At 40.2% G+C, this 25,797-nt stretch overlaps 3 protein-coding genes across 4 annotated transcripts in view; 2 read left to right on the forward strand and 1 right to left on the reverse strand.

Annotated features, from left to right (window-relative positions):
• Positions 1–217: 217 nt before the first annotated feature.
• trim59 (tripartite motif containing 59) lies at positions 218–7,412 on the forward strand. 2 transcript variants are annotated; one of them, XM_005742156.2, is made up of 6 exons: positions 218–1,503; positions 1,711–1,802; positions 4,540–4,844; positions 4,948–5,169; positions 5,259–5,468; positions 5,652–7,412. In XM_005742156.2, exons 3-6 carry the CDS (start codon positions 4,590–4,592, stop codon positions 6,252–6,254), a joined length of 1,290 nt encoding a protein of 429 aa, XP_005742213.1. In that variant the 5' UTR covers positions 218–1,503; positions 1,711–1,802; positions 4,540–4,589; the 3' UTR covers positions 6,255–7,412. The 2 variants fall into 2 exon arrangements, with proteins under 2 accessions (XP_005742213.1, XP_005742214.1); XM_005742157.1 differs by lacking the exon at positions 218–1,503 and adding an exon at positions 2,401–2,477 and having other exon boundaries at positions 1,599–1,802.
• A 122-nt stretch (positions 7,413–7,534) lies between these two features.
• On the reverse strand, positions 7,535–25,651 carry smc4 (structural maintenance of chromosomes 4). Its single transcript, XM_005742161.1, has 24 exons — positions 25,445–25,651; positions 23,946–24,097; positions 22,761–22,951; positions 22,033–22,224; positions 20,835–21,011; positions 18,609–18,773; positions 18,108–18,235; positions 17,723–17,863; positions 17,074–17,224; positions 15,091–15,255; positions 14,776–15,009; positions 14,489–14,674; positions 14,238–14,399; positions 13,856–14,081; positions 13,654–13,730; positions 12,929–13,081; positions 12,634–12,760; positions 12,167–12,356; positions 10,491–10,635; positions 10,101–10,274; positions 9,646–9,828; positions 9,139–9,371; positions 8,015–8,198; positions 7,535–7,896 (listed from the first exon to the last, which is right to left on the reverse strand). The coding sequence occupies exons 2-24, from the start codon at positions 24,085–24,087 to the stop codon at positions 7,732–7,734; spliced, it is 3,891 nt and encodes a 1,296-aa protein (XP_005742218.1). The 5' UTR covers positions 24,088–24,097; positions 25,445–25,651; the 3' UTR covers positions 7,535–7,731.
• Positions 24,697–25,797, forward strand: part of ift80 (intraflagellar transport 80 homolog (Chlamydomonas)) — a 51,883-nt gene continuing 50,782 nt past the window's right edge. The window contains exon 1 of the mRNA XM_005742159.1: positions 24,697–24,769. The gene's annotated coding sequence lies outside the window, so the exon portion shown is untranslated. The remainder of the gene's footprint in view (positions 24,770–25,797) is intronic.

Below are 25,797 nucleotides of genomic sequence, written 5' to 3' on the forward strand. Positions count from 1 at the left end.
AGAAATTCTGCCTTTGAGAGGCTGATCTGCGAAATCCCTGAAAGAAGGAACTGTGGATATGAGAAAACCATCGTCGTCACCAGGATTTTGTTTTTGATTTATTAAGTTAGTATTAATTGACACTGGACAATGTTATTGGCAGGTGTGGAGCAGAAGTGCATTGTATTAAGATGCATTTGGTGGCTTTGGGGCTTTTTTTTTTTTGCCTCCAGTGTATTTTCTTTTTCTTTCTTTTCCTTTTTTATGACTTTGTTTTCCAGCTTTTAGTTTCATATCGCTTCTGTAAAGGTGATTGATGACCATCGTACTCCATCCTCACACCACATCCCTAACCTACACACCAGATATGGGCTTGATGCTGTGAAATTGTTGACACCTTCACTTTATAATCAACCAAATGACCTGTTCCTCCTTGTAACTCCTTTATTTCCCCCCACCCCTTTTCCCTTCAATTAACAGCAAAATCACTGCTTTGCAGTACTGTTGCCATAGCTTTGATTGTCACCAAGGGAGAAGAGGACAATGGCCATTTCACGTAGGATTGTGAATCATAACCTTTGCATGTACTAAACTATAGCACAGTTATTTTTTAGGGTATTTTAGTTTCCTTAGGCTGTGGATACAGTGTAATTTTCATTTTAAGTAAAACTGTGCTTAAATGTTACATGTTTCTCCTTCCCCTTTTCCCTCACTAGTGTCTGATTTGCTAAATAATCTATATGGTTTTTGCACATGTATTGCAAAGTGAGGCCTGACGTCTTTCTGAAGGTGTGCTGGTGGGTTTTTATAGGTTTTGACCTGCCAGCAAAATCTCAATATGCATCACTCACTCAACCACAATCTGTTGTCTTTCAAGAGTAATCCAAGGATGCTTTTTAGTGAGAAATTGAGTTTATTTCAGGTGGTTTAACCTCACCCACTTTTTTTCTCTCTCAAGGTCAGAGGGTGTCCCACACATCAGACTGGAGTATGTGGGTTTTCCTGAATAATATATAAACCCATGAACAAGTTTGCTGTAACTTTAGTACCTGAGTCCTTTAGCCCCATTACTCCCCTTTCCTCTTTCTGCCAGCTAGGTGTACAAGCTTACCCCTTTAATTTTTTTTTTTTTGTGTTAACTTCAAACACTGTAGTAATGATTACACATTGTGCTCATAAATAAGCCTTCTGTTTGAACATAGGGGTATTTTTTTTTTTGCAGCATTCCTTGTTAGCAAACGTGGTTTCAAATTTAAAATTACGACTGGGAAAGAAAAAATAAATAAATGAATGAGGTGGCTTCCCCCCCAAAAGCAAACTCATTTTTCGGGGGAGATAGGATACAGGATAGGTTGTCTTCGAGAAAATAAATAGTGAAACCCAAATCGAGAGACTACGTGTGTGTGTGTGTGATCTGTTGTGTGTCCCTGATAATGTCTTCGCTTCTCCTAACGGTTACAATTTTTCAAATTAGGGGAAAATCGAGTCCTGATTGGCCAGAGAGGCACCTTCTGCTCGTGCGTGGTACGGAAATAGCGGCGCCTCTGGGTGCTTTCGGAAAAATGGATGACCGTGAAAAGGGGTTTTAAAAAATGCATAATTGCGAAAAAAAATAGCTACCGCTTATAGTTATTATTTATTTGGGTTTTTTTACTCGCAGTCTTTACTATACGAGCATGCGCTCTAGAAGTCTAGCGCCTTTTCCCGTTTTCTTTCTTTCATCGCTAACAGGATTTGCGGGAGTGCACGTGAACGCAGCACGCGTAGGAGCTGACAGGAAGTGAAAGCTCTGTTGTTGGACAGACGCTTTCTCCCAGCTGACGGTGAGTTTGGTCTTGTTTTTGTTTTGTTTCTTTTAAACAGGAGATTTCTACACGAAAAGTGGTGCTTAAGTTGTTAAAGTTGGTGGGGTTTCTTCTTTTTTACGTCAAAACTAGAATCAGCAGATGAGGAAAACTGCTATTAAAGTAGTGACCGCAACTGCTGTGTGGCTAGCACAGTTAAAAAGTTAAAAAGATTCGGGTAAAGAGCACATTTTAATAATGTACACTGTTTTTAACGTGTTACTACTTTTTCCACACACATTAAGAATGTAAAATATGACGCATGAGTGAAAACTGAACTGTAGCAGTCTCTGCCGCTACTTTACACCTCGGTGTAGATGGATTTTAAAGTAATGCTTTTGGATGTACACTTCCATACGTGGAGGAGACCACGTTTGGCTTGATGCCGATTCGCCGCGGGCAGCTGGACATCGGTCACCTGTTTGAATCTAGGCGCCAAATTGGCCCCAGTCAGACTCCGTGTATGGATCAGGTTATGTAGGGGACAGATGAACAGCGTGTCCTCACAACAATCTCTCTCTCTCTGTGTGTGTGTGTGTGTGTGTGTGTGTGTGTTGGACTGGGTGGGTGCTGGCAGAGGGCCTCCTATTGTCGCTGCGGTCCTGGCTGTAACAGGAGGAGAGAGCACACGAACACTGCAATATAACCGATCCGGTAATAAGAGCTGAGCCCTTTTTTTGGCTGTTCTCTTGTTTTTCAGTGAATGATCAGCTCTTTCTCACATTGGTTAGATTTGAACTTTTTTATAGGATAAGTATACACCCAGATTACTTTATCAGGTAATCTGAGGCACTCTAACACATAATGTTCAATTTTTTTTTCTTTTAAATGTCAATAAATTATTTAGCACTAAGACTGTAGTTAGGACTGTTTTACTAACCTGTGTCATCTCCAGTGACACTGCAGCAGTGTGGCAAACCCTTCTCAGTGATCTGAAAATACATTCTGAGCTAGATCTTCAGGTAAAGGTTTTGGCTGGTTGCCTTTAGACCCACCAATAAAGGAATTGTCCCTAACCAGAGTGTTTTCATAGGTATTCTTATGAAATGCTAGCAGGGGAGACTGTTAGTATCAGTGCTGAGCTATCAGGCGAGGTAATAATGCCTTTTTAATATGATAGCCTAACTTGAGGATCAATATGGGCGCTAAGAGAAGAACTGTGGGACTGTATGAGGGGGTCAGGAGTGGCATAGAAGTATGTGAGGTGTGTGGTAGGAGGCAGATGGCTTCAAAGTGGAGGTGGGATTATGTCCAGGATCTGCTCTGAGCCCCTTCTTGTTTGCAGTGGTGATGGTCAGGCTGACAGATCTCTGTGGATTGTGATGTTTGCAGACAACATTGTGATCTGTAGTGGGAGCATAGAGCAGGTAAGACAACCTCGGTGGAGGTGTTCTCTGGATAGAAGAACGCAAGATATAACATGCGTATGAATGAGAGCTAGACAGGTGTAACAGTGAAGGTGGATGAGTTTACATACCTGGAATCAACCATCTAAAGTAACAGTGTACAAAAGAGGTGGAGATGAGCGTTTGGTTGATGTTACGATATCATAGCAATGAGAATGAAAGGAAAAGTTTATGAGATGGTAGTGAGACCTGCTGTGATGGTTTGGAGACAGTGGCAGTGATTAAAAAGACAGCATTTGGAGGTGGCAGAGCTGAATATCCTCAGATGTTCATTACGAGGCACAGGATTAGAGATGAGCATATTTGTCACACTTGCATTTTTCAGATCATCAAACACATTTTCACATTTTAATATTAGACAAATATAACAAAGGTAAATGCAAAATGCAGTTTTTAAATAATGATTTCATTGATTAAGAGAGGAAAGGTTATCCAAACCTGCCTGGTCCTGTGTGAAAACCGAATTGCCCCTCTTGTTAAATCATGGATTAACTGTGATTAACCACATAGTTTGGAAAGCTATATTCAGTTTCACTAAACACACTCAGGCCTGATTACTGGCAGACTTGTTGAATCAAGAAATCCCATAAAATTGAACATGAATGACGAAGTGAAGCAGACTAAAAGATCTCAAAAAGCAACACATGCCAAGAGCTAAAGAAACACCTGGGATACAAAGTCACTGACATATATCAGTCTAGAGTCAAAGGCTACAAAGCCATTTCTAGGGCTTTGGGACTCCAGCAAACCACAACGAGAGCAATTATCCACAACCCGGAACAGCGGTGAAGCTTCCCAGGAGTGACTGGCCTACCAAAATTACTCCGAGACCTCATCAACGACTCATCCAAGAGGTCACAAAAGAACCCAGAACAACATTAACAACATCTGTTCGTGACCTCAAGCTGAAGTGCACTTGGGTTCTGCAGCAGGACAATGATCCAAATCACACCAGCAATTTCACCTCTGAATGGCTAAAGAAAGGCAAAAATAAGGACTTTGAAGTGGCCTAGTCAAAGTCCTGAGCTGATTCCGATTTTCAAACGGTTCATTCTCAAAATCCCTCCAATGTTGCTGAATTACAATAATTCTGCAAAGAAAAGTGGGCAGAAATTCCTCCACACCTGACACACCAGTTCTTGCTGGTAAAGGAGGCCCAACCAGTTATTCGGTTTTTCACACCAGCCTTGTAGGTTAATAACTCGATCCTCACAATAGATTTCAGTTTAAGTCTAAATTAAGCCCCATATTCACTAACACTTCATTTATTTCTCTAAACATGTGCAACAACTGTTTTTATATCCTGCCAGATTTCCTCTCCCCAAACCCTCACCCCTCCACCTGAGCGCCAGTCTCCATCATGGACAACCTAGAGGAGGACCTGACGTGCTCCGTGTGCTACTCTCTGTTCTCCGACCCACGAGTCCTGCCCTGTTCACACACTTTCTGCAAGACCTGCCTGGACAACCTCCTCCAGGTGTCGACTAACTACTCCATCTGGCGTCCGCTCCGCCTGCCGCTAAAATGCCCCAACTGTCGCAGTGTGGTGGAGCTGCCCCCTGCGGGTGTAGATGCTCTGCCCACCAACGTGTCTCTGCGGGCTATTGTCGAGAAAGTAGGAAAGAGTGACTGAGATGAAGTGTAACATGCAGTCAGAGCTTTTCTCTCTGTTTGTCTTCATTGGTCTCACATCTGTTTTGCCTGTGTGCCGTCCTCAGTATCAGATGGACAGTGAGCCACGACCACCTTCCTGTCCGGAGCACCACAGGCAGCCTCTGAATATGTACTGTATCCAGGACCGGCAGCTAATCTGCGGGCTGTGCCTGACGGTGGGGCAGCACCACGGCCATCCCGTAGACGACCTGCAGGCAGCTTTTATCCGAGAAAAACTGACGCCGTCACAGCTTCTGAAAAGGCTCTCTGAGGAGAGATGGGCACAGGTGGATGTCTCTCAATTTTGCAACACTCAAAAGTTCCCCAGTTATTAAAGTTTAGTTTACATGTAAATGAATCTTCTCTCCTCTGCCAGGTGTGTGAGCTGGGGGAACAGCTGGAGCAGGAGAAGGCCTGCTGTGAGGGTGTGGTGAGGCAGGACCGACAGGAAGTCAACCAGTTTTTTCAAACACTGGAGGTGGTGCTGGCCGGGAAGAGGCAAGCCTGCCTGGACGCTCTAGATAAAGCTGGAGCTGAGGTGTCGCGCGCGTATGACCCTCTCATCCACCAAGTAAAGGAGCTACAGGTGTGTACATACACCAGAACTATAAAACCAGTCATCAGACAGAATTATTTAATCTAAAATAAATCTGGAAAGCAGAAGCAGAAAAGGTTTGTTATTTTTAGTCAGTTTTTTTCCAATCATATTATTTTCTGTTTTTGCTCCTGTGGCATGAACCTGAGCCAATAACAGTCCTGTTTCCTGCAGGAAGAACAGCTGGATCTGGTGTCCTTGGGTTCGTCAGTAGAGGATGAAGACTCGCCCCTGGTCTTCTTGGAGAAGGTGCATTTGTTCAGAGAGCGGGTGGAGGAGTTCATTAAAACCCCTCTGCCCTCTGTGATGACCCTGTCCGTCACTCCGCGGGCAGCAGAGTACCTCCAGCAGCACTGGCCTGTCGTGACCATCGGGAGCTTGGAGGAGGCACCTGTTCCTAAGGTGCGCTGCTGTGCCAGATGTGGCGGTGCTGGGAGTGAAGCTGGAGGGGGTCGCTCCAGCAGAGGGGTTCAGGACGTGTGGGGTGAGCTACAACCTACTACGTCGGTGGTGCTGCTGGGGCTGCTGCTGCTGTTGGCGGTACTGTGGGTGAACCCGGTCGGAGGGGCGTCACTCGGCTTCTCCCTCATGTCTCGGCTCAGCCACTTGGTCCACAGCCTGAGCAGCGAACTCATCACCTGCGTGTGGGACACAGTGGGGAGGGCATATACCGCGGCGGGGGTGGCTGTAGATAGATGGAGTTCACAGCTCTCTGCGGTGGGTGTTAGGGTGTTTGAGCACCTGGCTGCCTTATTTAAAACTCTGACGTCTCGATAAGAACGGCCAAGCAGGTTCAGAAAACCTTTAAATGTGTTTAGAGTTTTTTTTAAGTCTCACTTCCCTGTTAGTGTAGAGACGGAAAGAATCCACCCTAAAACAGTTTGTAAACAGCTGCTACTCGCGATTTTACGTTCCCGTTTTGTTTAACAAAACGAGAGCCACAATGGTGAATTAGATTTTGCTGACATCTGCACAGCGAGGGTTTGGGACAGTGACCTTTTTCATGAACAGGAAAACTTGAGGTCATTCTAAACAATAACAAAAAGTCAGCCAATAGATGCAAAGACTGAACAAAAAACAATAAGATTCATTAGAAATGCCTTAACCACAAGTATACCTTTAGTCACACTCAAAAGGTTACATGTATGTATGTTTTCTCTAATGTGATTGTTCTGCACAAACATTTCAAAAGCTTCCTGTAACCTTCTGTAGGTGCACTTTGTGTAGCTTTATATCCTTTTTCCTCTATTATTGTGTTATTGATTTTGCTCTTCTTTGGACGCATGTTACTCTAAATAATGTTCAGAACATCAAACACTAATCCATCTTGAACCGTTCGGTCATTCTCTGTCCAGTCTTGCTATGGGACATTTCAGTAGCTTTCCTGCACTTTCTATACTTGGGACACAAGTGCAGCAGGCTACACGTAGAAGCCCTCACACGGAGCGATTTACAGTGACTGGTGCAGTATGTGAAATTTAGAGCCTGAGGAGTGGAAGCAGACACTCGTTGGACCTGAGTTAAAGCCACCACAGATCATGTTGCAGTGATGCCGAGCGCCTCCCTGACTGTGCCTTTAGCCATCATGCCTTCAGCTCGCCTCGCTTAATAGCTTTACAGTAATTCCACCAGGACCAATACATCGTTCCCAGGACAGAGCTTACCTTAAAAAAAAAAGAAAAACAAAGAGCCCCTAAAATGCTGCCCTGATTTACAGTCAACTTTTAAAAGTTGTTACTTTATTTTACTCAGTTCAGCTCTTTACTGAGTATCCAGCAGATATCTGTGCAGTGATGCAGACTCTGCACAGGCATGATACAAACCAGGATTTTATATGCTGCTGAAATCAGACTGAACTAATGTAGTCACACCTGTTGTAGTGTTTGTACTTCTATAAACTTCAGCTCATGTATTGAAAATAAATTTAAATACTTGTGTCGTGCTCAGTTTTTCCAAAGGTGAGATGAAACATTTTGTGCTGCAATGAATCAAACTCCCTACATCGTTGGCTGAACCAGCAAAACTCCAGTATCACTGTAAAGACATTTAACTACACATTTAATATAAAAAGGATTTAATTTTAATAGTACATCTCAGATTTTACACAGACAGCTGCTGTAACAAATGCAAAACATTTGTCAGCACATGAGAAAATTTTCTTTAAAAAAAAAAATAGCAGCATTTCATCATAAAGAACACAATATTTACATGATGTGTGAAAGGTAAAGTAAAAGAGCAAACAGGGTTCTTGGGTTTAGGCAGTGATGGCGTCGTGCTCTTTAAAGACGATGGTCTTTGGGTTGATTCCCACACTCTTGGTGGTGTTGTTAGTTTTGTAGATGCCGATGAGACGATCAGCGATCTCGAACATGTTGTTCCTCAGGGAAATGATGATGAACTGTGCGTTCTTTGTTTGCTCCTGAAAGAAAAATATATTTCCTTTAGTTTTACACCACCTTGCTGCTTTTTAAAGTAGCACTACTACTCAAAAGGGTGAATGTTTGAGGCATTAACAGAATCAACCGCTCCATACTCACATAAATGTAACAGGCCACAATGGAGACGTTCTTGAAATCAAGGGCAGCATCAATCTCGTCCATGAAATAGAGTGGTGTGGGCTTATAGTGGTGTAGCGCAAACACCAGAGCCAAGGAGCTGAGGGTCTTTTCTCCTCCCGACAGGTTAAAGATCTTCTTCCAGCTTTTCTTGGGAGGACGAACACTTAAAAAAAAAAAAAGTTTGTTTGTCTAGCAAATGCATCATCACCCAAAAAAAACAAAACAAAAAAATACTCATGTTTCGACTGTGTGAGATCTTAGAAAGACGCTGTGTCATTCATCTCCAGAAATTGAACACACTCCATATTTTAATCTGCCTTCATGCACAGCCTGAACCTGCTCTCAGTGCTCGAGCTCACACATTTCAGCAAACCACATGGTTGATAGCAAACGCTGCTTAACACACCAAAACAGCTGTGCACAGCTAAAACTGCTATTTTAAACTTCATGAGTAAAAGTACATCACATGCTTACACCTGACCATGTGCAGGTCAGGGCATTAGTGATGTGTGTTGTTCAGTACTGTTACTTGTTTTTAACAACAGTATCCTTCATTTGAGTCCCGTAAATGTTAAAAGGAAGATTTGGGATCAGTTTTAATAATAGAAGAAAACAGACGTACACTAAAAGAACAGTTTCACTGTGCTTGGCAGAAAGTTCAGAACATTTTAGGAAGAGGTCAGAGTGACGTAAGAAAAAAAAAAAAAAATCATAAAGCCAGTTCTACAAAATCTGAGGAACATAATTATAATGAAATGAATGAATCTCAGACTTTTAAATGCCAAAAAGGCAAATAATAAATTATTTTTATCCCTCTAATGTGAAAGACAAACTAGATCTCTCAAAAGGTCTGAGAGCTTTTTTTTGTGTTAAAGAATTTAGATTTTTACAATAAGTCTGCCTGAACATTTGTTTAATTCAAAGCAGGCAGGATTTAGTTTGGCTGTTAGTTTATTTGGATTGTTGGGATGTAAACAAGTGTTTGGTTTTTCTATCAGATGTCCTCGACATTAATGAAAAAACTGAATTGATTCAAAAGCAAGCGATGAAATCTCTGCACTGATGAACCTCACAGTGATCACCTACAGTCACTCATGCTTTACCTGAACATGATGCCCTCAGAGAAGGGGTCCAAACTGTCCACGAGCTCCAGCTCTGCATCACCACCCAGTGTAAGCATCTGGTAGTTTTCCTTCAGCTTGTTTGTGATCATGTTGAATCCAGTCATGAACTCATTGAGGCGCTGTTTGCGCAGGTCCTCGTAGCCACGTTTGAATTTGTCCCTCTCTGTAGTGATCTCATCAAGCTGGGCGACACGCTGCAAGTAAAGCTCCTCCTGAGAACACGAACACGCACAGGCAGATTGAAATTAAAATTAGGCTGTGAGCTCATTTCCGTTTTGATAAATTCTAAACAGAGCTGCTTAAAATAAAGCTATAAATGGACCAAGAGAGTACCACTAAACATGCTCCACACATTGGCTGAACCAGCATTAGATGAGCCAACAGATCCAGAAAAAACAAAATAAAACAGCAGCATTAACAACAGTCACTGAGTTTCAGCAACAGCGAGTTGTTAGGTAGCAGGCTGCCTGTCACGCCTGTGCATACCTTCTTCTTGTACTCTGCGATGGCCCCGAGGTTGGGCTTCATCTGAGCACACTGGGTCTCTAATGTGATCATCTTGTTGATAATGATGTTGGGATCTGAGATTTCATCGAGTTCAGCCGGAGTGAGCACAGGGAGTTCCTCTGCTGGCTTGTCCTCGATGGTATGAAGGGACAGCTTGGAGGCCTGTGGAATAGAAACAATAGTTTTTACTATTTTACACCATCATCCTGTAGAGCAAGCAAAGATACAAATCAAAGGGCCTCCGATATGATTAAAGCATTCACAATTAGAAAATGAAAAAAAAAGTATCAATATAAAACAAAGTGGGTCTGATATCACTGGACTATTTTTGTCCCTTGCTTTAAGTTTGCTGAGTAAATCTTCATTAATGTTATTGTTACAAGAATAAAACTATAGTAGTACATCAATTCACAGCAACACCTTTCCTCTCCCACCTCTTTCTGCCAGTGTTTGATTTTGTTATTTTGTTCGGTAATGGTGGCCTCGATCTGCTCGATGCGGAGCCGGACGCCTAGGGACTCCTCCTGCAGAGCGTGCTCCTGCTGCTGCAGCGCCTTTATCTCCTTCAGCACCCCCTGATACTGCTCCTGCACATCTGGCAATGCAGCCTGGAAGAAACAGAAAAAAAACAACTAACATCAGCCCTTCACACGTTAATTTTTTTTCTTACAAAGTGCAAGTGGGACAGCAAGGTTTTAAAACAACTTGCTAAAAATGTAAAATCCTTCTGAGAAAAAAATCAGTGCAAAAACAACAAAAAAAACAAACTTTTTTTTCTCCTGTGAAGAAATATAAAACAACCAAAGTGGATGAAAAGTTCCAACCTCAGCCTCCTGACAGTCTTTCATGATCTCTCCAGCCTCGTCTTCCAGTTTCTTCAGCTGTTCTGTGAGTTCAGCTATTGACTTCTCATTCTCCTCCAGCTCACGCTGCACACAAGCCACACTCTCCTCAAACTTCTTCAGGTTGCTACAGAGGAAACGGCAACAGTCAGAGTTGGTGACAGACATATGATATTAGAAAGATTACTGCTGATGATCAGTAGTGGATCAAAAACATTACAGAATGACTGCTGAAGAGCTAATATATTTGTCTACACAAGGATCTTACTCTAACCCAGGCCATCATCCTGCCTGCACAGGAGGCCAGCTGTAAATTGAGCAATGTTATAGCAGCAGCTTCATCCGTCTACACTGGATGCGTTAAGACAACTGAAGTAAAGGTCAGCGCCATTCTGGGAACAATTCAAAGCCTGAAACCCAACTGAACGTATGCGCATATAAATATCAAACAAATCAAATAAATCGTGAAGCACAAAAAAAAAAACAAAAAACACCCCACTGAGTACACAAACTGACACAACCAAAGTAATTTAACATTTTATCCACATCATCTCTCTCCTTATCAGTTTGTCGTCAACAGTATTTAAAAAAAACTTAATAAAAAAAATTGTGTATTAGTTATTGTCTGGTAATGAACTACTGTCAGACAAAACACTTGTCTGACAACTCGTTTTAAAAGGCAAATATATATCCCAGGTGTCCTACCTGACTATTCTTTTTGTGCCGTGAGGGTTAAAAAAAAAAAAAAAAAGTGATTTGACACGGCTCATAAATACTACTTGTTAAAACAACAGTAATCCCTGCACTGCTGCACTCTGAGGCCGTCATTCACATTAATATGGCGCATCTGTACAGTCAAATCTCATACTTTGCATATTACAGAGTGAAATTCAAGGTTAGAAACTTGGCTCGGATCTTAGAATAAAATCTACTGTGGTTAGATGCAGTGCTACCCAAACACAGATTCACTTAAACTGCAGTCACAACGGCTTCTAAAAGATTAAAATCTCTTTCATACACAAAGTGTGTAACTGTGGTGGTAGGTTCATTTGTCTAAGTAAATGTTTTTGGCTTTCAGACCTGCTTCCGTGTGTCAGTTCATAAGCTCCCACTTTGTTCGTAATCGACTCAACAGCTTGTCATGCCAGACAAACCACATCACACACAGACCAAGTGTGTGTTTTTGCTACAGCGCGCTGCCAGGCTGTCCTGCCTACATGATCAATCTTAATGTTCCAGCCACAGACACCAAAGACTAGACACCCAACACACTCACCACTGCCACAACACTGATTAATTCAAAGAAACCAATGACAACAACAGGAGACAGGAATTTAGTGACAGAAACCCAATGCTACTTACATGTGATATTAGTATTGAATAGTCGTAAGAAAAAAAGAACAAAGGAAAAACAAACAGTATAGGGTGTCCCCTCTTTAGATAAAAGGGAGAGATACCTGCTCTTTCATTACAAAATAAACTACTCTGAAAAAAAAAAAAAAAATCCCCCAGGTATTTAACCTGTTATGTACGAGCAGAGACTCATACACATGTCAGAATTATAAATAACAGGCTTCACAGTGATTTCACCAGTAGCCACTCGTCTACGATCAGTGGATGCACATGTAAATGAGTTTAAACAAGCATCATTTCCTCACCGGCCAGCTGTCTTTATGGCCACTTGGGCTTTGGTTATGGTAGAGGAGCACTCATCTAGCTCCTTGTTGATCTTGTCAAGCTTGTCCTGCTGAGCTTTAAGCTTGTGGCTGTTGATGTCTACAATCAGATTGTGGAGCCTTTTCACCTCATTTTCCACCTTCCCAGCCTTACTGGATGCTGCCTCGTAGTCTGATTGAACAAAAAGGAACAGCATATAGGAGAAGAAAAAACAAACAAACAAGACAAAGATATTTGTATTAATAGATTTAGAAGGATTCAAGAATTAAATTCATTTATACACAAAAGCTAATCTGGTTATTAAGAGCAATAATGTGACAAGATTTTTTTAAAACAAAATTACACTACCAAGTGATTATATATTTTTTTAAACATCTCAAGAGAGTGAACATTACCATATTTAAATGATTAACAACAGTATTTCTCTTTAGTGTTTACAGGACATTACCTTGTTTGAAGGCCTCCAGGCTCTTTTCCATCTGTTTCTGTTTGGCCTTGTCTGGGGCAGCTGCCAGCACATTGGCTTCAAGTTCCTTGATCTGAAGTTTCAAGTGAGTCTCTTGGTCAGCTAAACTCTGAGAGAAGCAAAGAAAAAGAAATAATTCAGATTTGCAAACACAAAAAATGTTTTAATCAGTCAAAACTGTCCTATTTGATGGCTTACTAATAGCAGGGGTTATTAATTAGATCAAAAACACAGCCAAATGAGTGTGAGAGGAGCAGAATGAATGAAAATTATGTACAGTCATGCTGTTGGTGTATTTTTCCAAGGTGTTCTTCATGTCCCGGAGCTGTGGCCGCAGGCGCTGGATGTTCTCTTCTAGCTGCAGCTTTCTCTCTTGGCATCCCTGCAGCTTCGACACTTTCTGATTTAGCTTGCTCTCCATGCGGTCAAGCTGCAGAAAACAAATGAAAATCATCATGTCCTATACACAAATGCCTAGCTGTGATTATGTTTTCTACTATCCATCACTCCTGGGAAATGTGTATAAAGTAAAATCTCATGGCAAGAATTATTATTTTAAAAGTTCACATCACTCATGTGGATTAAGGAATAGTTATTCACTCTGAAAGGAGACCTTTCAGAGTGAATAACTAAGAACTCCAAGCTCCTGTCTTGAAGTTTTGGTTTGCAATAAACACTAAACAGACAGTCCGACAGATACAGTAGTCTGGTGACTAAAAATGGACTCAAAGATAATGTTTCACTTTAATGACCAGTTAGTTCGAAACCAAGAGAGAGTTTCACACACTTTTAAATGTTTATTGAATTCTCACATTGCATTTTGTGGTGCCCATTATTATTGATACTTGTGCAACTAGTACTGAGAAGCTTAGGCACCATCTGCTCTCATAGTCCAGATGTATCTGTGGACCATTTGGTTGCAGAGGCAAAGATCATGTATGTGTATGCTATGTTCAATTAAAATACAAGTTGTATTAAACATTATAGCTTCAAACAACTTACCTCCACCTGGGAGACTTCAGTGCCAATAGAAGAGCCCATTCTGCCCTTCATGACTCTTCCTCCTCCAGTCATGGTTCCTGTGAAACATCGGAAAATTATTCAAGCTTTTTAAAAAATTTAACCAAATGATCTAATTGAGAGGGTCATAAGTATATATATTTTTTATTGCGAGCAAGATAGACAGAAAAGATAAATCACCCACCCGCCATCTCTATTATCTCTCCCTTCAGGGTGACCACTCTCCAGCGTTTGTCTTTTTGGTAGGCTATCCTTGTGGCCTGCTCCAAGTTTTGGGCCACCAGCGTGTCCCTCAGGGCAAAGTAGAAAGCTGGTCGCACACTGTCATCGTTCACTCGCACCATGTCAAAAAGACGAGGGCTGTCTTCTGGGGTGCGAATGGAAGCCATGCTCTTCTCCCATACTTTCATCTGTGCAAAGGAAGTTTAGATGAATGAGAAGGAGCAGCAAGATATGGAGGCCATCTGAAGGCACAATATTTCACAAAAAATATAACTAAAGTCGTTAAGACTTAAAAAAATTATATATTTCGCCTGACTGAAGTTCTTTAAATCCTTCATATTTACCTTGTCAAGACCAATGAAGGTAGCAACCCCAATGTTCTGTTCTTTTAGGAATGTGACGCATTTCTGAGCCGTGTCAATGGTATCAACTACAATGTTGTCTAGAGCACCACAGCTAGATGAAATGGCCACATCATACTTCTCATCTATGGCTCCCAGATCTCCCTACAGGCATAAATATATTTAGAATCATTAATCAATAGAAACAAGCGAAGGAAAGTTGTTCAGTTCTGCAATTTTTGTATTTTCTTTACCAATCGTCCATAGATGCCGGGGATTCTGCCACTTTTCTTCTGCTGCATGAGGGCATCCAGGACTTTTCCACGACTGCGGTTCGAGGACAGGGAGCTCTTGGCTTCATCTACTTTCTGCCTCAATTCCCTCACCACCTCCCTTGTCTCATTATCAGTCTTCATCAGCTGCTCCAACTCTTCCTCATCCTGCAGAGAAACAGAAGGCAAAAACTCAAAACACATGATGGCTGTAACACAAATTATCCACAAAATGTTATCTAACTGACAGTGCTGATGTTTGGTTCTACCTTCTTTAGCTCCCGTTCTTTTTCAGGTATTTTGACCTCCAGGTCTTTGATGGCGGCACGGCGCTCCCGCAGTGTGTCAGAGGTCGTCTGCAGTGTCTGCTTGGCTGTGTTGAGCTGTGTCAGAGCTGTGTTGTGGCGGCTAAGGTAGATGTCAAGCTCCGACTGAGCGAGGTCCATACGAGAACGGGTCTCATTTACAGCCTTGTTGAGCTCCATGAGCTCCTTTTCTTTTTTCTGGATTATACAAGAAGATTGTTTGTTTTAAAAACAAAGTTTCAGTGAGCACACAACAAAAACCATGATGTATACAGATACCTCTTTGTCCTGCTGCAAGCCGCTGGTCTCTTCCTTCAAACTCTCCATCACATCTTTAAGTTTTTCTTCTTCTTTCACCTTCTGCTGCTCCAGTTCTTCTTTGCGAGCTGTTGCCTCAGAGATGGCCTTTTCACTGCTGGCTGGTATACCACGCACTTCCTCCAGCTGAAAGATGAGCCAGACAGGACAATGTGCAAAAGCATATGAGATGTGTCCAACTCCAAAATCTAAGCAACAGTTGCTAGATTCCCTCCCTCCAGGTTAACTTGACAATATCAGTAGTAAACACTTCTACCACCCACCGAGAAACAGCCGTTTACTTCCTAAATTAGAAAAGATGAAACAAGAGAAGAGTGTGGGAGATAGGAGGTGCAAGTTTGTTGTTTTGGGTTTTTTGACAGCGACAGTTACAAAGAAACTGTGCTACGCATCCAGACACAGGCCAAAACACACAACTGTAATCAACTATAAACACATATTCAGGACTGAGCAAGCTCTGGTTAAGACTGGCACAACAATCTGCCACTTGGCAGGGCTGAAACAAGCCAAGGAGTGGTGCGTGTGTATAGTCTATGTTTTGTAGGGTTAACTGCGGGTGAAATGTGAATGTAGCTGCTGGGAGCGTTACACAAGCCAGGCCATAGTTGACTACCATACAGCAGAACACTGCTCCCCAGAGGTCTGCCTGCCTCTGCCCAGCTCCCCCTCTGACCAAGATGTTTCCAGAGCACAGCCATTGTAGGTGGAGCAGATTGGCTTTTAGAGCAGAGGGAAATGAGAATATTCTGACAGTCATGAGACAACTCTTGGTTACCATACTGTTAAAAAAAACAAAAAACTCTTAAGTTCATGTTTAAGCGACAAAAAAAACGTGAGTCTAAGAGACAGGACGACCGAGAACTGTGAAACAGAGCACACACACTATCAACTTGTGCTACTTCGCAGCCCCCTAGTGGCTACTTTAAGACAGCTAGCCCTTCCGGACTCATATAGGGCTTTATTTTTTTCCTGTGAATAATGTCAGTTAATTTATAAAAATACAGAAACTTGACTTTACCCAAAGAAAGAAGACACACACACACACACACACACACACATATATATATATATATATGTAAAATTAAAGCAAAGCCCCTATACACACACTTGGATACAAAATTATCTTTCAGTATCATATGGCATTTGTGCTTCAGACTAAAAATGTGTCAGAAACATTCAAACACTTGTGTACTAAGTTTCAATATAGAAAGCTTTGCTTTGTGTTGCTATGGCTGTCATACATCCTCTGCCAGCAGTCAGACCTCACTTTGTTCTGTTCACACAAATATGTATCATCCTTAAAAGATGACAGAAAAAAAAAAAAAAACAAAAAACCATAAAAATAAAAGAAATTATTAAAATATACAAACTAAGGCTCGTTTTATATTTTGCATTTAGTATGATTGGTAATCACTCTGTAAGCCCAAGTTTAAAACAACACTGCTGACAACTGTAAAACATGAAGCCGTGTGTACTCGGTGGAAAACTTCTCAGCCTACAAATGATTTTAGTAAATGAAGGACTCAACAAAAATGCTCAAATGTAGTTTCTGTCATATATTTATTTTAAGTAAGTTGCTGTAAAAGGGTTACAAACATTTTTTTCCTCTCTCTGCTTCAAAACTGTAGCCATGGTGTTTATTGACAAGCAAAAGAAAATTTATTTTTAGTGCCCACGTTTCTGTCTTGGCCTTCATACAAATTAAATACAGTAACTCATAGGGTAACCATGCCACTGGTTACTTTGTGTAACCTTGTATTTGCAGATGGATTTGTATGCTAAATATCAATTAAATAAAAAAAAGGGACAAAACTACACCATACTGACAGATTGTGTGTCTGTACCTCTGAATCACATGTGAATGCCCACTGTGATTATCAGAGTGGCTCTAATTACTCTGAAACAATTGTGTAAAAGTTGTCTGCAATTTAAAGTCCAACACACCTTTTCTTTGTCCTTCTCCAGCTGCTTCTGCAGTTTCTTGTTCTTGCTCTTTGAGTGTTTAATCTTCTCACGCACTTCAACATCCTGCAAATCCAGCTGGGTGAACTTCTCCTTCTGGGTTTCAATGTACTTGTTGAGCTTATTTTGTTTCCTGGTGGAGGAATAGCTTTTTTACTGGGTACATTCAAGTCCATCTACTGAAATATTATATAAACTGAAAAAATATACAAAATACATACATACATATACATGCGCTTAATGTATGTATGTATGTATGTATATATATAAAAAATACAGTATACTTATTATTAATGTTCTTCCAGTTTTCAGTTCCTGCACATTATTTTAGAGATGATTTGTCAGTTTAAAAATTATCTATGGTCACCAACCCAAAAATTATGAGAATTATTGCATATATAAATTTCAAGCACATACGCTTCTTTGTGTAAACATTTTTGTGTGTGTAAATAAATTAGACCCATGTTTGTTACACTTGATACACCTTCCAGATAAGAGATGCTTAAGCAACCAAGAAAAATAAATAAATAAAACAAACAAATACAAAATGTTACTAAGTCATAAAAAAAACTGAGTAATGTGGTAAAAGTTACATTGGTTAACAGAAGGAGAAGAAATGCAAATGCCTCACTTTTCCACATTTTTGAGTTCTTGGTTCATTTTCTCCATCTCTTCTGATAACCTGGCATTTTTCTCAGTGAGCTCCTTTGTGTCCTCCGAGATCTTTTGCTTTTCCTGCTCTTTATCAACCACACGTTTCTGCAGATCATGACTAATGACAAAGAGAAAACAGAGAGAGGGAGAAGGAAAAAAGAGGGGAAAAAAGTCTGATAAAACTTTATCATTTACATGGAAAGCAAAAGACTATGATGTTTGACAGCAGAGAAGCATGCCCAGCTGTTCTTTTGAGTATTTGAAATGGAGAAGTCTTTTCTGTACAACTGCTGGGTCTGCATTTTTATATTATTGATGAAATTTTTCCATGTACAAAACAGAGGTGGTATTGGTGTACTCACATGTAATACTGACAGAGCTGACACTTGCGTTTGAAGATGTCATTTTCCAGGGTGAGGAACTCCACAGCTTTATTCTTTTCTCCCTCCAAAGCATTCTTCTCTTTTTCCACCATCTTTACTCTGTTTAGCTTAGGTAAACAAAATAACAGTATTTTATGTCTGGTGATAAAACTTAGTTACTTGCATAGTATAAAAAAATCAAAAATCAAATAACAACTTTAAGAAAAAAAAAGATAAAAAGCTTGTCAACATGGTAACAGTACAATCAACAAAAAATAATTTTCAATAAAACCCAATTATTAAATCTACTGTATGCTTCATAGTTTCCTGTCAGTGCATCATTTTCATCTCAGACATGTGTACTGAAAGTACCCCAAAACATACACACACATAAGAAAGCCTCATGAGACTACTGAATAGATGCTCAACAATTCTAGTCCATACACAGGAAGGAAAGTTGGTTAGCTAAACTGTGTGAACAGACAGTATTTGAGTTGTCACCTTCTCTCCCCTCTGCTCATTGAGTAGCTCAATGCGGCGAGCCAGAGTTTGGATGGGTTCCTTGAGACGGCAGGAGCCAATAATGTCCTCCAGGTACTCCAGCATGCCCTCATCATGCTCTGTCTGACCTTTAGGCTTCATCATGGCAATCTGCTCCACCTCACCCTAGGCAAAGTCCACAACAGCACATTGGCAAAAATACTGCTTGCACCCATTCACAGAAAGCCAAAATGAAAATGGGTAATAATAATTTGTAAAAAAATAAAAAAAAAATCTTATTTTTAAATTATCCACATGTTTAACCATTAGGGTGTGGCCAGCTGAACTTATGTCTCTAAACTTGACTTAACACTAGTTTGCCACACACACACACACACACACACACACACACACACACACACACACACACACACACACACACACACACACACACACACACACACACACACACACACAAATCCTGTGCAAAATAATAATAATAATTTTTTAAGTTACAAATCATGAGTATTTTTTTTTACTACCTTTACTCAAAGAAGCTGAAAACAAAGTGTAATTAAAATTCAACTACTTAACAACTGACTAAAAAATAATAATAATAAAAACAGATGAAATCTGTTAAATGATTAATTTCTGTAATCACATGCTTAACACGCTTCAGAAATACTAGTGCTAAAATAAAAACATTGCCTCACAGCAATCACCGCACATTAAAAGATGCTAAATTTATCATATCCAAATTTAAGGTGGTTGAAAAACAAATGCTGGTGTAAACATGCAAATTCTGATTTCGGGTAACTACACCAGTTACATTTTCACATTACTGTACATGTACTACTTGGCCCAAAGTTAGGGACAACTCTACAGTATAATTATATTTGTCAGAACATGTGTTCATTTTTATTTATTTATCTTAAATAGGCTGGCTAGAAAAATATTGCCAGGTAAGAAATTTCAAGTCAAACAAAAAATAGATCTAGTTGTAGTAAAAACAAACCAAGTCTCAAATTGGGCTTTTATTTATGTCTAGGGTGGGAAAAAAAGCAGCTCATATATTACTTTTTATGTATGAAAGAAAGGAGAAGCCAGTTAGAGGTAGGAGGGGGAAATCCCACGTCATCCTCTGCTCTGACCAGTGCACAAAATAGACAGCTTTCCCTTTGCCAGAGGCCTGGAAAAGTGACCTTGGAAAACAAACTCAAGCCTCTTCCCATAGTCATGCAGCCATATCACTGACAAGAGACATAGGAGTGTAGAAATGGACATGCACACATAAATACAAAAATATCGAGCAGAGCAGGTTTAAGTGTTCACCTGAAACTATCCCATTAAAAAAAAAAAAAAAACTTAATGGATAAATAAAACTGCGAAAACAATTTTTTTTATCAGCTATTCTGCTTTACTCAGTTGTAATCCTACATGTCTCTGAGTTCATCAGTAACAACAGGCAATAAGAAGAAGAAGAAGAGAAGTAGAAGTATAACAAGTGAAATGATTTAAAAGTCAGAGCAACACAGAGCTAAATAAAATATAAATAAAAACGTAAAATTATGCAAATAAAATAAAAAAATATTCAGGACTGCATTCCATTCACAGTTGAGGTAAATTGAAATAAATACATTAAAAAAACTAAACAAACAACATGTTGAACCAATAATAAAGCCATGGTAATGAAGGGTGTTTGATCCAGCCACACTGAAGCAGCACTGCTAATATTGGGGTTGGGGTCTATTCTCACACGCCAATATTTACGTGCTGCTAAAGCGTGGCAGGTACATGGGAAAGGGAGGGCGGGGGCTAACCTGTCCCCACTGGTGGGTCAGCCTCAAAGATTCCCCCCACAAGAAAATCTTAGTGACTTATCCAACTACAGCCACTCACATGCCGGTCCAAGTGTGGATAAAACTGTATCTTTTCCTTAAAATCCTAAAGCAGCAAATTATGGTTCGCACCTTTTCCACATTGTTTCAAACCATGATGCGCTGCTATAGTAGTCTAAGGGCTGGCAGAGGGCACATCTATTTTCCAAATCCAGTGCAACAGGTTATTCCCAAAGACAGTCATGGTTTAAGTTATATGAAACACTTTGACTCAAAGTGGACTAAGACATGGGTAGAGAACAGAGAGCAGGAAATCTTACAAAATGGGATGGTCACAGCAGGGGGAAAAAACTAAACTAAAACAAAAAGCAAAGCTAGAACTGGAAGAGGAAATTGCATAAAAAGTTACCTGTAAGATCAGAAATCTGTTGTGGTCTAGGTCAATACCATGGCTTCGCAGTAAGGCACCCACTTCTTTGAATGTGGCTTTCTTGCCATTGATATGGTAGGCTGAGGAATTGTCTTTGTTGGCAGTCCTGGAAACGTAGAACTTGCTGTTGGGGATGACTTCGTAGTCATCTCCTTGCTGATGGGGGAGGGGCAGAGGACAGAGAGCAGCTTAGAAGAGCAGTTAAGAAGAAATTCAAACAGCTCCACACAGCAAATTGCAATATTTATAACATTTATAACACTAACAAATACATTAGGATGGCTAGGGCAAAAAACACACTACATTAAAAACAAAATAAGAAAAAATGGCTTCTTTAAAAAGTATATAAAGCTGGCCAGAGTAACATGCAAATACACCCTATACATACTGGAGTGTATAGAGTGCAACATATGAAGAGAATTAAAACAGTTTATTAGATAAAATAATGACAGTGAAAATACAGCATAAAACAGAAAATTAAGTACTTTTAGAAGAAAGTTTAAAACTTTTTGTTTATATTACTTCTGATTTTTTGTTTTTGTTTTAGATATTAGTTTAAAGCTGATATAGCACACAAAATTTGACCATCAGTTTAAAAACTTGATTTAAATTTACTTGGAGCTAATGAAGCAAAGAGAAAGGCTCAGACACATTTATGAGTACACAAGGCAAAACACTTTCTCACACCCCCTGTGGCAGATCAAATATAGAAACGTGTTTAATTCTTTGAACTACAGTTCAGTCGTTTTTCAGTGTAATCTGTCATCTTATCCACCCTACTGAAGTTCTCTCTCAATACAAAAGCCACTTTTTTTTTTAACTTTTCACAGTACAGTTAAATGAGTAGAGGCTAATTACTGAACTGCAATTAAAAAAAAAATATTTAAAAATAGAGGGATCAACTCTAGCACAATATGAACTGACTATGGCATGTGTGGGTGTTAGCTGTAACTTTCATGACTGATTTGAGTCTTTGTTTAGTCACTGTTGTGATCACTATGCAGCAATATTATACAGAGAACAGAAAAAAAAAATTTTTTTAATTCAACAAACACCACTATCCTTCAGAAAATATTTCTTCTCATCTTTCTGCATTTGGGCTACCCATTTATTAATTCAGAGTGAGTGCAGCATGCATATGTGTGACAGAGAGATAGATATATATACACATATATACCTTATCAATAATCTTTTGAAAGTGCACCTCCACAGTACAGCTTTGCACATCTTTGTGTTGATCAGAGCTGTGAATCAGCACTGAGAGCTTTTTCGACCTGATCTTTTGAGCTCTGTATCCAAACACAAAGAGCATTGAGTCTATCACATTGGACTTCCCACTTCCATTTGGACCAATGATGCAGGAAAAGCGCTAAGAAAAAGGTAGAGAAAATAGAAAAAAATAAAATAAAATCAATAATGTAAAAACAGAGTATATCCTGTAGAGTTAAACAGTAACATTTTATTTCAGCAAGACTGCAAATTTGAATGTATTCCATGGGAGTGTAGTTAAAGTTGTTTTTAACATAGATAAATTATTTAGTAACAAAGAAACAGAAAAAGGTATGAAGAGAAAGTTTACAGAAACTCATAATTTTCAAGAGAAGTTAGCACCCCACTAGATCACTACCTCTTGTGAGATACTCACTAAATCAAAATGGAGTCTGACTTTTTCCACTTTGATTTTATTTAAGGCAATGATGCTAAAATATAGCAGAATAAATTATTCTGTGACATGTTCTCTTTTCTACTACACGAGGCAAAAATCTATGGGTTTTTATCATATGAAATTAAACGGGGGAAAAATAAATTAAGAGTGGGATACACAACAAGTGATGTTAAATCTGTGACACATCAGAAGAGTATTTCCCAGGCAGGGATTACATGTGTAACCATGTTTGGTCGTACCTTGTGAAAAGGCCCCAGAATCTGCTCGCCTGCATATGATTTAAAGTTTCGATTAACTAAATGTGTTATCATCAGGCGAGGGGCGCCCGGTTCATTGGTCATTGCTGGGGGCGGAGGTGGAGGGATGCTACCGACAATCTCCTCCAAACTTCTATTATCAACGGTCTCGGTACCTTCCCCGTGAGACGAATCTGTGGCACACAAAAAGTACAACTTTTATTCTTCTGTTCGAGTCGTTTCGGGGGGGAGACAGTTGTACGTGGGGGAGGGGTAGAGAAGCATACTCGCGCACGCACGCACACACACAAAAAAACAAACAAACAAAACACACGCACCAAGTTACAAGAGCAGTCAAAGTACGACTCCAGAAAGAAAAGTTGACAGGCGTTATTTTCCTTTGTTCTGCAAACAAGAGCCAACCCCAAAAAAGAAAGAGACCATGGCCGCTTATGAACGAACCCACATTATAATCCAAACGCTCTCCACCAGAAGCGTTTGTACGTACTCAGATGCGCCACATTGTCGATGACAAATAACTAAAGTGGAAATCTCAGCCATCAGCGTCACATTTTCACTCATGCCTGTCTGTGCTCAAACAGAAACAGGAAAACTGGTGTTTTGTGATAATAATGTGTAACGCAGAAACGATTATGTTGCCATCACACAAAGCCACAACGACCTGTCCAAAATCTATTGTGCTCACATAAGCATAAACAAGCCAAGATGTCGATGTTTGTCAATTAAAACCTCGCAGCCAGACACTCAGTGAAGCATTTCAACATATTCTACAAAATACAGACATCACCCACTGCTTATGTGCATCTTATAGGGTTCGCATACAAATCAGTAAATATCAAGCTTACAAGAATTAAGTCAAACACCGCTCTGATCTACTACACAAAGCACCTCGTTTTTCGAAATAAATTACCTCGTCTGCTGAGAAGATTCGGGGAAGAAGTACACTCGGCGTTATCAAAATCATCTCCAAAATCATTTTATTGATGACTGGCACTTTAGTCAAAAATATATCAGCCATTCTAACTCCGTGTTGTTTAAGCAAGAAGAGGGGAAAAAAAGCTTTACAGCTGTGCCAATTGGCCCCTACCAATACAGCAATACACGCAAAGGCTTTGACTGAACAACTTATTTAGATTCACAGACACCAAAACACCCTTTGTTACTTGCCAGTTTTCGGCGGTGCCTCCTCTTGGCCATTGGAGTTAGTTTCTTGAGGGGGTACATCTAGCTCGTCTTCGGAGTCAGACTGCGACCCTTTCCCTCTGGGCTTGGCGGAGGCAGTTGAGCTCTTTGCAGTTTTAGATGGCATGACTTGAAATCTGAAGGGGTCATTGGTAAAAAGGGAATATCCATGAGTGGTTTTTGTGCCTGTCAATCTCTCAACTCCACTTTTAGTCGGTTACACGCAGCTTCTCTGTCAGCCTCTAATCATTACCACAGTCAGATCCTATTGACGCCCAGCTAACTGTTAATCGGTATATTTTGCATATCTTAACATTGCTGTTACAACAATGAGTCCAGCATAACACGAGTTACTCCTGCTGAAAACGTTAAAATGAGATAGCACCAATCCGATGACTGCACAGAATCATAATCTATTTCAAGTTTAAAATTAAGCATCATTTGTCTTTAAAATAATCTATATTAAAATAATAATCCCATCCTTTCACAGAACAATTCTAGTAGGCATCTATATCACGCATTTTATTTTGCCTCGCGAACCTAGGCGGTAAATAACGCAGCAAAAATAAGGTTAACGTCACAGCAAGTGAAAAACGACCCAGTTAATGTGCAAATAGCCTAATTATTTTCCTCCTTAGCTCTCTTAGCCTAGCCTGCGTTACACAGCCGCTGCTAATGTGGCTGAAGTTGGTGGTGAAGACCCAACGTCCTAAATTGATCGAGGTTTCAAACCGACACTAATATTAACTTTCATCCCCACAACGTTTTTGTTGGGGCGGAGGCGTAGACGAGCCAACCTAACTCGCTAGGTAATTGGTACGCACATTCAAACAACTAATGCAACGTTACCCGTGTTAGCATAACGTTATAATTACATTCACGTTTGCCAAATAAGTAACTTGGCAATGGCAGCGCAAACTCTGCCACGCTGTTTTTACTTAACTTACCGTTAAGTTAGCTGTACTACTACTACTTCTGCTAAGTGATTGGCTAACTATATGAAATGAAATATCGCTGCGACGCTAAAGCTAACATAATGGCTAACTTAAACTATAAAAGGTATGAGTTGCTGGGCTCTATAAAGTCAAATGCAGTGTCGACATAAACGTAACGCAAATCCTATCCAACGTCAACGTGTTATCTGATATGAAAGAAGTTGTTAACCCTAGTATTAAAGTTAAACGAGTAAATACATTAGAGCCCGCCGGTTATGAGCTATTTGCAATGCGAGCATTACTTCAACGAGTCGGAAATGTCGCTATTAGGAGTGTCACTGTGGGTTTAATATAAGTTAAGACGAAACGTGATTAGGTCTCATTATTTCTCTTAGAATGTGTAATAATGGTCTGCTCGCTTTCAATCAGAAGCTAACGTTAAACCTTAGTTTAACTTGCCGTTACTGTTAAGTCCCTCTTCAAACGTAATACATTTCAGCAAGTAGACGGAACCCAGTCGTTACTTTCCGCTAAAATACTTCCATGTACCTTCCACAGTATAACCACGATCTGTCAAGAGTCTTCCTTTCAGACCACAGTCGCTATTACGCAAAAAATAATCGTCAATCCAAAGTTTGGCAAATATAATCCAAAAAATTTACTCCCGTGTCACTCCGACTCGCTCTCCTTAGTTGACAACTCAAACTTGTAAATGGCGCCTAAACCTCGCTGTCGAACCAAATTCGTTACAAACTGACGCAAGGCACCATGGAACGTTCAAAGGGCGGGGGTGGGGGGACGAAATTCAAAAAAGGGGACGAAGCCAACTCCGTCTCACTCCAAACAAACCGCATTCACATGACTATAAAGAACAAACGAAAAGGAATAAAAGCCATGCAATG

Source organism: Pundamilia nyererei, unplaced genomic scaffold (assembly GCF_000239375.1).
Source record: "Pundamilia nyererei isolate P.nyererei 1_Seehausen unplaced genomic scaffold, PunNye1.0 scaffold00117, whole genome shotgun sequence".
Classification (NCBI taxonomy): domain Eukaryota; kingdom Metazoa; phylum Chordata; class Actinopteri; order Cichliformes; family Cichlidae; genus Pundamilia; species Pundamilia nyererei.